This window comes from Peromyscus californicus, unplaced genomic scaffold (genome assembly GCF_007827085.1).
Source record: "Peromyscus californicus insignis strain IS unplaced genomic scaffold, ASM782708v3 Scaffold_3__1_contigs__length_106647218, whole genome shotgun sequence".
Classification (NCBI taxonomy): Eukaryota; Metazoa; Chordata; class Mammalia; order Rodentia; family Cricetidae; genus Peromyscus; species Peromyscus californicus.
Window position 1 is genome coordinate 88,038,476 of NW_026294551.1, and position 13,554 is coordinate 88,052,029.

Consider the following 13,554-nt stretch of genomic DNA (forward strand, 5'->3'; position numbering starts at 1 on the left):
AGGACCTTCACCTGTACTCTGGAGAGCTTCCTCCTGGACACATGGAGAAAGATGACTTGACACACTATCTAGGCACATTCCTAGGTCTCTAATTCCTATTTACTCAGTATCCCAGTCCTACCTGGCTGAAAAGGAAGAGCCACTGCCTCAAGCACCAGCTTTGCAGGGCAGTCCATAGGCAGCAAGTGCCTGCTGTTAGAGAGCACCTGGCAGTGGGAGCCCCAACTCACCAGGAATGCTGGAGATACACAGGACGTGGGCATTGCAGACTGTGAATTGATCCACAACAGTGCCTGGTTGGTTGGCATCAATGATCACCACTTTACTGGTGGTCAGGGTGCTGGTGAGTATCCATACCCGACTGGAGGTAGCATCCGCCTCAGAGACCTCCTTTGCCTGTTCCAGAACACATCGGAGGGAGATCAAAGCTGGTGCCTGAACTTGGTGTTAAGTCAGGGAATCTCTGGGACTTCCTACGGTCTAGCCTTGAATATGGAAATCAATGGATACAGTTATCTTCCCCTACAGCCTACAGAACCATATCTTGATGGTTCATTTCCAAGAAGCTATGAACTTGGAGAGGCTACTCTTGTGACCCCTAAGTCAAGCTATGACTGTGCTCTGGCTTCACGGCAAATCACTGGGCCTCTCCTGTGAGCAGCCCTTCCTGTTACCTACTTCTCTGTATGACACAAGATATGCCTGGCTCTCCCAAGCCTGACCTCTGTTGATCAAGGGCAGCAGACAGTCCTATTGCTCCATAGGCCGGAAGGCAACCTGGACTACAGAGAGGCAACAATGGTATCTTGGATGCCGGTAGCACCTGCTTCCTCTCCCAGACTTGTCAACAAGGTGTGGTCACTTTCAGCCAGAACCTCTAGGGAACTATCTAGAGACTTTATGTAGAGTAAAACCACATTGTTAACCAACATACTGACCTTCTTCTTCTCAGGTGATGGGTGGCTGCTCTTGGGCTCCCCTTCTACTTCCCGGTCACAAGTCAGAGGGTCTCTCCCTGGTGTGGGCTTGGCTCCATTGCTAGAGTCCTCTTCATTTGGTTTCCACCCACTCAGGTTGACACCAGCAGCACACCAAAGCTGCAAGGGCAGGGCTGTGGGTCTAGGCATACCACCGGCTCCTCTGCTGGCCCCTCAGGGGCTCTAGCAATGGAGACTACCCTTTGCCCATGGCTCCTTAGGGGCCTCTGAGCAGGGTCCTTAGTGCTCACCTTCATTGTGGGGTCCTTCTCCACCAGAGGGCGGCAATACACAGGGACAGGCACATTTTTCATCCGGTTGTCCTCCTGGCCTCCATTGGGGCTCAGCTGCAACAGAGCAGGAAGTTCTGTAGTATGCAGCCAAGGGAGACACACTGGTCTGCAGAAGCCTGAGTCAGCTGCCTGTTGGTGTCTGGTGGACAATGCATTGGGTCTGGCTCTCCTGCCTTCTGTGCTAGTTAGATTCTGTCAACCTGACACAAGCTAGAATCACCATGGAAAAGGGACCCTCTGACCCCATCAGATTGGTTGGTAGGCATGTATATAGGAGGTGCCACCCTGGGCAGGTGGTCCTGAGCTGTATAAGAAAACAAGTTGAGTATGCAATGGAAAACAAGCCAGTAAACAATGTTCCTCCGTGATTTCTGCTTCAGTTTTCCTTGATGACAGAAGTATAAGTCAAATAAACCCATTCTTCACCCAAGCTGGTCTGGACAGTATTTTATCATAGCAAAAGAAGGCAAACTAGAATACTCTCAGAGTTACAGATCCACCAATGTCAGGTAGGAGGGGGGTACCCTCCTGGCTTCTCATGTCCATTGTACCTCCTGGTACTGCACCACCACTGTGCTGGGCCTTGGTGATGCCACTCCCACAACACCCTCTGGACAAGACCCTTTGCCCCAAGTACCTGCTTGTACTTGGCAGGCAGGCTCCACCCACAGGCCTGCAGCCTCCCATCATCATTGCGCACATGTTCTCGAACCTGGCGATACTGCTCCCGCTTCTGCTCCCGCCGGGCAGAAGAGGTGCAGTCACTGGATGAGAAGAAAAATGTGAGCAGTCTGTGTGAGGCTGGGGCACCCATAGTCCCACTAATCTTCCTGGTAGTGTGCCATGTCTCAGAGCCTACCTGAATCTGTCCTTGCCTTTCCTGGGATAGGGGGTACTCATCTGACATAGGGTAACTTCCCCCACTTATGGGGTGTGACCCTGGGCTTAAGAGGTCATTTCCAACTGTTTCTGGGGCCTGTTCTCTGCTGGGCACTGAGGTTCAGATGGCAGTGTAACCTAGGTGAGATTACCAGTGGTTACTCACAAAGGTGGCCTGCTACAGCTCCTTGTGACAGCAAGATGCACAACCAAGTGTCAGCGGCAGTATTCAGACCCTAAGACTACAAAGAGGAGGCAGGGGTACTGTGGGACCCAGCACAGTCTTCAGAGACTAAGAGAATGGTCCCTAAGAACTGCAGTTCCTGCCAAAAGGGATTCAGACAGTACCTGAGCACTAGTTCTTGCTGGGGGTAGTGGGCCTAGATAGAAGCTGTCATCTTTCCTGCTCTCGATAATGCCTGTTCCAGTCAGCAAATTAAAGGTCTGCTCTCCAACTTCAAGCATGGAGTGGAATGGGCTTAGGACACCTGGCCCCCTCCCCTTAGTAGGCTGATGAAGCAGGCGGCTGAGGACACCTACTCATCAGGGAAGAACTCCAGGGGTCGGCTGCCAGCTGAGATCTGGCACATGGCATGGCTGCGACGCTGGCTGAAGCCGGCTGCAGTGGGTGACTTGTAGTGAATGTTCACAGATGGGTAGGACCGTTTGGCCGGAGGAGGGCTGGATGAGGAGCTGAAGAGGCGGCTGAAGCTGCCATGGAGACACAGAGAGTTGAGCCATGTGTGGAGTAACGGCAGGCCAACAGAAGCCTCTCCCTCCCTAGAGCACCATACTTACAACTGCCAGATAGTGGACTTCTTCTTTTCCTGGACAGATGGGTGTTCCCTAGATGCTCTGTAAGGAAGGGTAAAGGAGGAGCTGAACCAGCTGACTCTGGGGCCCTCCAGACTGTTCCAACCCTCTAGGGAAAGGGAATGTGTTGGAGAGCAGCCAACCCCATAGCCTGCTATAATTCTACAACTCCAGCTCAGGAACCATAGATCCAACCCAAGCCATGAACTAGTTCAAGAACTGTCAGAGGAAATGCAGGGGGCACACCTAATCATTTCAGTCCACCGCACAGCCTCCTGCAGCTCCATCAGCCGTTCCTTGTACTGGTTTCGCTCCATGAGCACTCGGGCCATCTCCACCCTTGTAAAGCGTCGGCGCTGGGCCATGGGGATTTTGTCCTGCAAAGGGGAGAACATGGTTCCACCAATGAGGGACAGCAGGACAGTTAAGCGTATATGGCTTCCTTCTGAGATGTCTACCACCTAGATGGGGGTATAGTTAGGAAGATCTAAGTGGACACAAGTGATGGTGGGGTGACAAGGGAATGGAGAGAGGGTCAGGGCAGCCTGAATGGGGTTTGCTACTCTTCTCCCCAAAGCTGCACCCTGAGCTTGACAAGCAGGATGAACTTGAGGGAGTTGGGAGAAAGTGCACAGGAGGCAGGTCCTCCCTGCACATGGCCCCACCCACTCGGAATCTGCTTTGGTCAGTGTAATAAAGAGGGCCAAGGTCTGAACTACTCTTTCATATTCAAATGTCCACAATCCACGTTCTCAGCCTCTCCTAGATTATCCTCAAATAAAAACTCTCTAGCAGGGGGAGAGAGTATCCCATGCCCCAAATGACTGAGCAGATAAATGACTGGTGATGGGGTGTTGCTCTGTTATAAGGAACCCAGCCTGTTCTCCTAAAGGTGGTGTGATACAGGAGGGCAAACTATGATAGCCCAGACCTAATTTGGGGAGGGGGAGGAGGTACAGGCTCAGGGCTTGGTTGTAGTCTGCAGATGCATAAGCATCTGCAGCCTCTTTGGTAACAGAAAAAACTGTTGGGACTGCAGAAAACATCAATGAGAAAGGGTAAAAAGGCGACCCTGCCTCACTCTAGGGAGGGTCTGATGCCATCAAGTCATTCAGTGGAGTAGGAAGACATGAACTGGGTTCAGAGGTCACAAGTGAGAGGTTAGGAGGGCCCAGAAGAACCAGCAAGATTAGGAAGCACTGCCATTCCCAGCCCACCCGTGCCCACAGGTTAATAGTGGATATACCAATTCTGTACAGAGATAGCTGCTTACATCCTCCACCTCTTCTCTGGGCTCACGGCGCGCGATTACTGCCTCTGACTTGACTCTATAGGATGTGGGAAGAAGCAGGCAGGGTAAGAGCTCTGCTAAATGTGCTCCACAGCCCAGACATTTGGCTGCTCTAACCAAAAGGGGGGTGATCCAAGCCCAAGAAGGAGTAAATCAAGGTATCCTGGTGGCCAGGCAAGTCCAGAGCAGGTAATTCCCACAGGCCCTCCCTACACTGTCCTTCCCATCTCAGAGGGGCTAGAACCAGGGTGCAGGATTTACAAGGACAATGTGGATTTGACCTTGGCTGATGAGAGGGCTGTAGAGCAGAGGTGTGTGGGTGCCTGAGTAGCTATAGGTGCCTGATCAGCCCCTCATGCCTGAGGAATAGGGTGAGAGCTGTAGCTAAGGATGGCACCACCATTCCCAGAAGGGTACATGAAGCAGGACTCTGTACCTGGTGAGGGCACAGAGGACTTGAGAGGAGACAAGGGGGTAGGCAGACAATAGACCTACCTAGTGGCTGAACCTTGAGCAGAGAGCACACAAAGCTACTAGGGTAGCAGGGGCTCTGAGATCTCAGAAGTGGAGGCTGCCTTTATTAAGGACATAGAGAGGTGGCAGCTCGGAAACCTAAGTCTCTGGTGTTCTCACCGTTTCAGCTCTTCTTCAAGCTCTTTGATTCTGTTTTCCAGCTTGACTTTGGCTTGTTTGGCGGCTTCCAGCTCACCCTTCAGCACCTCCTGCTCTCCTGACAGTTGGTCAACCTTGGCAATGAGATCATTCTTCACCACATTCAAAGCATTTCTTTAAAGGACAGAGAGATAAGGGCTTAATGAGAGCACACGTGCACACTTTTGTGACAAGGACTTCTATTTGTTTTATTTTGAGACAGAACCTTGCTATGTAGCTCAGGCTAGCTTCAAACTCATACTCTTCCTGTGTCTGCCTCTGGAATATCAGGAGTATAGGCCTTTGACACATCCTAGCAGGCACATCCTGATCTAGAATGGGAATATCTGTTTGACCTGGGCATTGAATGTAGCAGTCATCCTCACTAAAGGCTCATTACAATAAGCTTTCTCAAGGAACCACTCAAGGGTCCTATGGGTTGTTCCCACTAGACTGGTTTCAGGGTGGATTTGACCTTGGCTGATGAGAGGGCTGTAGAGCAGAGGTGTGTGGGTGCCTGAGTAGCTATAGGTGCCTGATCAGCCCCTCATGCCTGAGGAATAGGGTGAGAGCTGTAGCTAAGGATGGCACCACCATTCCCAGAAGGGTACATGAAGCAGGACTCTGTACCTGGTGAGGGCACATCCTGATCTAGAATGGGAATATCTGTTTGACCTGGGCATTGAATGTAGCAGTCATTGCTTTGTTCTTTGTTCTTCATGGTGGGTTCCCACTAGTCACATTTCAGGGGCCATCCAGGCCTGGGTCGGACCCAGCTGGTATAGAAGATTCTTACTTTGTCTCCAGAAGCTGTGAGTTCTCCAGCAGCAGGTTCCCCACTTCTTTGCCCATCCCTGAAATGAAAGGTGGTGAGGTTTCCCTTGAGCCTCTCCAAGTGGACTTTGTTCCAGTGCACCTGCCTCTGCCCCAGACAACAACTGTCCTGGCCCTGGGCCTTCAGGTGGAAAGGGATGAGGGCTTGACATTCCAACCTGCAGGGTAGCTGAGCTGCAAAAGGAGGGGCAATCAGACCTGGAGAGATCCCTGGCCTCTTCTATAGCCAGTACAAAGCCCCGCTTTTCCCTGAGTTCACACTGAGCTAGATATTCCTTTTAGCTAGCTCCCAGGAGAAATTCACTCTTGTAGCAGGCCCTGGAGTAGCCCCTGTGATGCCACTTCATCCCCTGCCTTAGCTATGCCCCTACTCCAGCTCTATGGTTTACCCACAATGAACCAAGGCCTTTCAATGCCACCCACTGGTAAATAAATGTTGGCATTGTGACAAAGGACAGAGATGACAGCACAGTACTCAGAGAGAACCTTTGCCCCAAGGATGACGGCGTACTGCAGTTGCAGGCCACCATGAGGTTACACGTAGGTCTGGTAGGACCTGACCCTTAGCAGTGGGGTCAGGAAGCATGGTGAGGGAGTGAATGTGAGAACAGGACCTTTTTGTGGGAAACTGACCCAGCCCTTCTGCCAACAGATTGAGTTCTCTAAATATATATCCTATAATGGCCAAAGAACAAATTTAATCCTCAGGTTAGCCTTTCCCCATACTGTCTGAAACAGCAAGGGCACAGTGGCTGGAGATAGGTCAGCCTGATGTCCATTCTGACCTCCTTTGCTTCAAACCAGGGCCTGTTTTCCCCTGGCAGCCTAAGAGAGTACACCAGGCACAAGGTCTGTCCTGGGCCTATGGAGCCTCTCAGAGACTGACAGTGGTTTATCCATGGTGACCAGCAGCTTGGAGGGAGGGCCACCTCCCACCCCAGCTCAAACAGAATGGAAAGATGGCACCTCACCCCAGGCCCGAGGTACCTGGAAACCCTGAAGCCCCACTCACTGCCATTGGCCCACCATGAAGAACAAAGCAAATGGCTCATGAAGCATGAGAAGATGTTGGATAGAGAGAGGAGGCCAGAAAGAGGAAAAACAGACACTTAAGCAGGGCCTTGGCCTTACCAAAAAAATCATCGCGCACTACGGGAGCATCCCAGTCCCACAGGAGACGGGCAACAGGGCGGGAGGAGGGAGAGAAAAGAAGCGCGTTAAGCCTATGTAGACAGCAAGGTGGGAGGTGTTAGGGGCCACTTCTGGCTGGGTTAGAGTTGGCAGCAAAGGGAACAAGAGGGCAGGAGGCTGGATGAAGCCAGGGACTCCTGTGGAACTTTACCTGTGGTCAATAGAGCAGACAGCCAGAGGAAATCACACAATAAGAAGCTGTGCCCAGGGGCTTGGCTGCCATTGAACACACTAAAGGGCCACAATTATAGGGGTATGTGGGCCTCAGGGACTCCTGGGCACAGCAGTTCAGCCTGGCTACCCAGGTGGACTATACTTGACAGGGGCCTCATGGCACCCTAACTTCTGGGGTGTACTGTCTTATGTTCCTAGTGGCTCTGTAGATCCCTCAGAAATGGCCCTGAGCCCTTCAGGCCTTTTCTGGCTTGAAGATGGGGTCATATATTAAGTCTGTCTGTAGTCAGTGGAGCAACCCATCTGGGCATTTTGGGCAGTAGCAGGCTGGGAGCAAAGCGCATGGCTATAGGGGCTAAGTGGCCTGGAGCAGCCAGACAGAAATATGAGGTCAGTGTGCACAGCCCTTGGTGATAGTCAGCGGCAGGGGAGAGTCCCACGTGTATGCCCCACCCCCTGCTCCAGCTGCTCTCCACAATGGAAAGAGGGGACCACACGGAGACAGATGGGAGAGATACACACCTGAGAACTCCCCTGGGCCACGTCCAGTGAAGCAGAGAGACAGGGAAGGAAGCAACAAAGATCAATTGGTAACTAGAACCAACAAACAAAAAAAAAAGCAACAATGATTCAGCCATTCCTATGTTGATGGGCATGAAAAATAAAACACTTCAGCAGGTCCAGGTCAACACATCACATGGATACAGAAACCCTAAAGAGAGAGACCAAAATGGACATCCCTCCCTCTCCAAGGGACCTAGAATAACCCAGTTCTTGTTCATCTCTGCCAGAAATCTGTAGCCTACCCAGCGGTAGGCTAGAACCCAGCAGACCTCAACAATTAATGGCCTGTAAAGAGAAGGATGTGTGTGGTGAGCAAAGGATACCAGGGAAGCCCTCCAGAGGGAACAAGCCATGCTACCGGTGCACATAAGGAGGCCCTGACATATCACAGATATGCACCTGGAGCTGAATTCAGGGGTCTCCTGTTCAGCCCAGTACTTACACGAGTAGAGGGAGGGAGAACATGACCTTGAATGAGGGACAAGAAGAGGATAAGGGAGAAATTACCTTACTGTGAAGAGAAAATAAACCAAAGAGTAGTGGGGGGCTGGAAAGCATGGAGTGGTTTGAACAGACCTCACTGGGTACAGCTCACTTCAGTATGGACTGCTAGGAAAAAAAATGGGACTTTTTTTTAAGTAGGGAAACACTTATTTTTCCCCAATAAATTTAAGGAAAAAATTCTGTTCTGCTTGTGTACTTCCCAGGGAAGAAAAGCAGCATGAAAGCCCACTTGATTTAAAGAACAAAACAATGTTTGCCACAGAAATCTAATAAAGTAGAGTACCAGTTCAGAAGGGGCATCCCTTTCCTCACCCTCTCTAGACATTCTCCGCTATCCATTCTCCGAGGCAGGTAGTATGGTATCAGGGACTCTAAGCACTTTGGGTGTTTTGCATCACTGCTTATCACTATCTTCCCCTGTCATACAAAAGGCATTCATCATTCTGCATGACCATCCAGGACACACTGCTACAGATCACCAGAGAACTGTGGCCCACCTACCTGTTGTTCCACAGGTACTGGTTTACACCTCTTGCGGCCCTCCATACAGAGAGCAAGGCAGCACCAGCTCCCTGTCAATGCTCTACAAGTCTCTTGATTAATTTTTACTTTCATTTTTCATTAATCCTGAAGCTAAGTTGTTTTTATATCACCTGCACTTTTCTAATTTATCCTTCACTAATTTTCTATTATATTTGATTTGCTTCAATGGCAAAGAAAACACACACACACACACACACACACACACACACACACACACACTCATACACACAGACTTCCTTGTCCTTTTCTTTTTTTTTGAGTGCTGGAGATCAAATTGGCTCTTGCTAAACATATGTTCACTGAATGGCACTCTGAATACACACACATACTCTTATCACAGTCACACGTGTTGATATTTTCTTTGTTGGTTTTGGTAATGTACAGACCCGGCTTATGGAAATACTCTCCAATATCCTTTCTTAGCTTTACTGCCCTTGTATTTTTGTCTAAATATCTGATCAACCTAGAATTAATTTGTTTTATGGTGTAAGATCAGACAACCATTTTATTACCATACGGAGTGGAGTTCACTCACGTCAGTCCAAACAGCTCTGACCCCATTCTCTTACACAAGTTTGTCTACTTCTCAAGGATAGCTGTTTCCAGACATCCAGGACTGGTTACTACATGGGCAGTCTGCTATAGAAGGAATGAGTCTAACCACTGTACACCAGAATGACACAGGTTGGGTCTGCATGTCACAATTCAGATACCTATAAGGGATGCAGGGGAACTGCTTGGCTTCTCTGAGTATCAGTTTCCTTATTTGTACATGGAAACATAATCCCCTTATGGTGCATGGTGTGAAGTTCCCAGCAGACAGTGCAGGCAGAAGTTGGCATGATACTTCCTACTCCTGAAACATCCATTCTATAATGTGTTTTCCTCGGCATTTCTGAGACCTCGCGTGTGTGCATGTAGGGAGCTTTAAACAATAACTGGCATGTTATAGTTTAATTTGCAGCTTTCTTTTTTTTAACTGAGCTTCTTAAAATAGTGTATGTTACAACTTACGTTTAATAGATACAGTGTGTGCCAGGCAGATACCTTTTACTGTCTTCGCTCCTGATACATGGAGCTGAAAGCCAGGACTCCTGGGCAAAAGAGCTCACCACTGTTATCCTAGCTGATGATCCAAAGCAGCGTTTACCTAGCGACTTAAGGCTGTGTTTGTGAGAATATAGCATCTCTCCCTCTCCTGCCTTACAGATGCTCAAAGAGCAGCCACATACATTGCTCAGGTATGCTTACTCACTGTATCCTGCTATCTGTGCCAGACCAATCTTTAAAACCACACGAGTGGCTGTGACTATAAGCCAGAAGGGCCCCTGGGTGGATACCTAAGTAGATGAGACAGACCTCAGCACATTCCTCCAGAACTTGGTCACCATATTAAGTCATTTGGCCCTGTACTCACAGATTGTACAGTAGTGAGTACTGTCTGAGTTCCTTATGACCCATCTGACTTCCACATTCCCACATAAAAAGGATCTAAAACACACTACCAAGAGTGGGTCTCATGGCAACCTTAGCTCAGGGTGGCCACTGTCCCACAGAAATGACAGCAGAGTGAGAGATGTACGGCAACACACAGGGAAGGATATGTCTTTGTTGCAGCAGAACAGGACTCTGATGCCCACTTCCCCAGAACAAATACCATCACCCTGACTGTGTGGCCACAGTGCCAGCTACATAAGTTCATAACCTGGCCACGGGTACCTCAAAGACCATTCCCTGTGTCCCATGTATCTGAACTTCCACCCTTCACTACCTGACTGTGAGGTGGCAGCCCTAGCCAGAGCTGCTGCTCCCTGTGGAGCATGAGAAGCAGCAGCAGCAAGGTCCTAGTCTGCTTAGAAGTGGATGTGGAGGCCTATGTGAGAAGCCTGTCCCTTTCCCCAGCACATAGAGGGGTGGCTCTGGAGCATCCAGGAATGGCTGCTATGGGTGTGTGCTACAACTGCAGCCCAACATCTCGAGCATTTCCCAGAGTGTGGGCCCTACTCCTAGCACTCAGCTGCCTACAAGACATTCAGGGGAACCAAATGCCAGCAGTATAACTCTGGATAAACTTAAAACTATAAACTGGAGACTTTAGGGGACATTCATAGAATGAAAAATTTACCTTAGTAAGATTATGAAATAAAAGTCCTCAACCCAAAGGAGAAAAAAAACAACTTTCCCTTCACCATAAATTAAAAAACAAAACAAAAAACCAACAGAGCCCAAGTGTCAAAGAGTCTTAGGTGATAGGCTGTGTTTACCTAGGAGGTCAGCTCCCTCATCCACATCTCCGATGACCTCAGAACCTGCTGTAGATAGCTCATGATACAGGGAGTCAGTGTTGATGCCAAAAGCTTTGTTTACGATTCCCTGGGTCGGGCTGTTGGGATACATACAGAAAGAGCAGTTAGGAACAGCACTGCCGTACCACCTGACAGCAACCCTAAAAGCTTGTGTTAGGGTCTGCAACTGAAATGTCCAGATACTAAAAGCCTATGGTGCAACCTTAGGAAGTGGGGCTTAGTGGGAGGAAAGGAGATTACAGAGGGTCTGCATTTCAAGGTACTAGTAGGACCTTAGCCCTTCCTCCATGTCAAAGGCTCCTCTTACCACATGCTTCCTTCATCAATACTGTGTTACCACAGGCCCGAAGGCTAAAGCCCTGAAACTTTTGAAGCTGTGAGTCAAAATCAATCCCCCCCTGCCCCCCGAAAGGGTTCCTCTGTGGAACAGCCCTGCCTGTCCTGAACTCACTGTTTTGTCACAGGGATAGGAAGCTGACCAGTATACCTGTTCAATGACAACCCTGCACTGTGGGTACAGACATGACTGGGATATGATGGTACCTCATTCCCACCCCCAAAGGCACACTGAATCCCTCATCCAGGGCCTAGTTGAGTGAGCACCTGCTTCCTGTGCGGTCCAGACGGGTTTCCGGACACACATCCAGCTCTGGGGTGGAGTCGATAATGTCCTGAACATCAGACCACTCATCACTGCTACCCATACCTAGTACAGAACATAGGAAATCTGGTGTCAGGGGACAGCCTGAAACTTCTGCTCTATTCATAAAGGCTGCCTAGGCCTGCATCTATAGAATTCACACTAGTTTCCACTAGACATGACAGTCAAAAAAGGGTTCTCCTCATACTGGCCAGGTAGATGAAGATTCCAGTACTATGGGAGTCTACGGAAGGCAGCCCATAACAAAGAGACATGCACTGCTGAGGGTAGACCCCACACCCTGCCCTGTGTGACAGCATTTAGAAACTGGGTCTTTTTTTGTTTTGTTTTTCCAGACAGGGTTTCTCTGTGTAGCCCTGGCCATCCTTGAAGAGATTCACCTGCCTCTCCTGAGTGTTGGGATCAAATGAGTGTACCACCACCATCTAGTAGAAACTGGGTCTTTTAATATTTATTTATTTAATTTTATTTTTGAGAAAGAGTCTCACGTACCCTAGGCTGGTTTTGAACTCCTGATCCTCCTACCTCCACCTCCCAAGAGCTGGGATTACAGGTGTGGACCACCATGCTCAGCCTGAAGTCTGGTCTTAAAAGAAGTGATCAAAGTAAAAGGAGGTCATATGGCTCACCTCACTCAATTGGGGTCCCTACGAGATCAAAGCACAGACCTCATGAGGACACAGGGAGGTGGCCCTTTGTAAGCCCAGGAAGAAGGACCTCTGGAGAGACTAGGCCTGCCTGTGTCTTCCTGGTCATCCTACTTCTAACTTCTAGGACAAATATTTCAACTGTCTACCTGTGGTACTTGCTATAGAGGCCTTAGCTATTATATTTCTTCAAGCTAAAACCCAAAGAGGAAGAAACACCTCCCAGGTGTGGGCAGCAAAGAAGGTAGTGAGCAGCAGGTATGTGACCTTCCCCCAGGGATGGGATGTCTGGTGGCGCACTCAACAGGCAGTGCACTGGACTACATACCGATGCTGACATTCCGCATCTCCTGGGTCACCTGGACCTCCATGTTACGGCTGTTGCGCTTCTCTCGGGCCCGCTTGTTGTTCTTTGTGACACTGCCATAGTCCCCCAGGGGCTGTAGGCTCTCATTGAGTGGTGTGACTGCTGCTGAGGGCACGGAGGATGTGGGTGTATTGGATTTGGTACCTGTGGTACTGGGTGTTGCAGCTGCTGAGGACTGGCCTGACTCAGACATCTCATCATTTGGACACTAGAGCCAAACAGAGGAAGGAGGAAGAACATCACAGTAGGCCATGGTGCTGTGGATAGGGTGGCTGCTGAGACCCCATGGCTCTGCTTCTCTGTTACATGGCTACAACCAAACAACAATGTGGCCACCTGCAGAGGCAGGGGTCTCCTTTTGACCTAGTTACTCCTAAACAATGATGCTCACCCACAGCTGCCTCGATTTTCCAGAAGCAGTCACAACCTCACAGGATAGAACTTTCAGCTGACATCTGCCATAGGACAGCCCAGCACAATCATAAGTGATGATGTGATGCTACACAGAGGACACGGTGGAAGACAGAGTGGGTGACCTTTGCAGTTGTGCGCTCGTCAGAAACCAATGGCTAACTAGCATAGGGCAAAAGGATCTACCTAGGGATAAGAAAGTTGCTACCTGGCACTGGGTGGCCAGGTTGTGCTGTCCACTAAGCTACTTCACTACTACTGCCTATTACTACTTCTAGGACAGGAATGTTCAGCCCTGGCTGAGGACAGTGGTAGAGAGGGCCACACTGTTTCTCTGACTCTGGCTGGGACTTCCACTAGTAGATCATGAGTGCTTCTCTCACACATCAGTTGAACCCAAGTTTAGCCTTGAACAGCAATGCTGTTCTAGAGGAAATTTAGGCTCTAA

The 13,554-nt window shown here is 49.7% G+C and overlaps 1 protein-coding gene across 16 annotated transcripts in view; it reads right to left on the reverse strand.

Annotated features, from left to right (window-relative positions):
• Positions 1 to 13,554, reverse strand: part of Mapk8ip3 (mitogen-activated protein kinase 8 interacting protein 3) — a 42,499-nt gene that overhangs the window by 4,714 nt on the left and 24,231 nt on the right. For 9 of the 16 annotated variants that reach the window (XM_052758648.1, XM_052758639.1, XM_052758647.1 and 6 more), the window contains 15 exons: positions 12,657 to 12,903; positions 11,624 to 11,726; positions 10,979 to 11,097; positions 7,626 to 7,637; positions 6,870 to 6,887; positions 5,701 to 5,758; positions 4,887 to 5,039; positions 4,209 to 4,290; positions 3,209 to 3,339; positions 2,948 to 3,004; positions 2,690 to 2,860; positions 1,908 to 2,034; positions 1,229 to 1,324; positions 939 to 1,097; positions 231 to 396 (listed from right to left, as the gene is read on the reverse strand). In XM_052758648.1, the coding sequence (XP_052614608.1) occupies positions 231 to 396; positions 939 to 1,097; positions 1,229 to 1,324; positions 1,908 to 2,034; positions 2,690 to 2,860; positions 2,948 to 3,004; positions 3,209 to 3,339; positions 4,209 to 4,290; positions 4,887 to 5,039; positions 5,701 to 5,758; positions 6,870 to 6,887; positions 7,626 to 7,637; positions 10,979 to 11,097; positions 11,624 to 11,726; positions 12,657 to 12,903 (1,699 nt within the window). The remainder of the gene's footprint in view (positions 1 to 230; positions 397 to 938; positions 1,098 to 1,228; positions 1,325 to 1,907; positions 2,035 to 2,689; positions 2,861 to 2,947; positions 3,005 to 3,208; positions 3,340 to 4,208; positions 4,291 to 4,886; positions 5,040 to 5,700; positions 5,759 to 6,869; positions 6,888 to 7,625; positions 7,638 to 10,978; positions 11,098 to 11,623; positions 11,727 to 12,656; positions 12,904 to 13,554) is intronic. The other 7 variants (XM_052758643.1, XM_052758637.1, XM_052758649.1 and 4 more) reach the window with 4 other exon arrangements.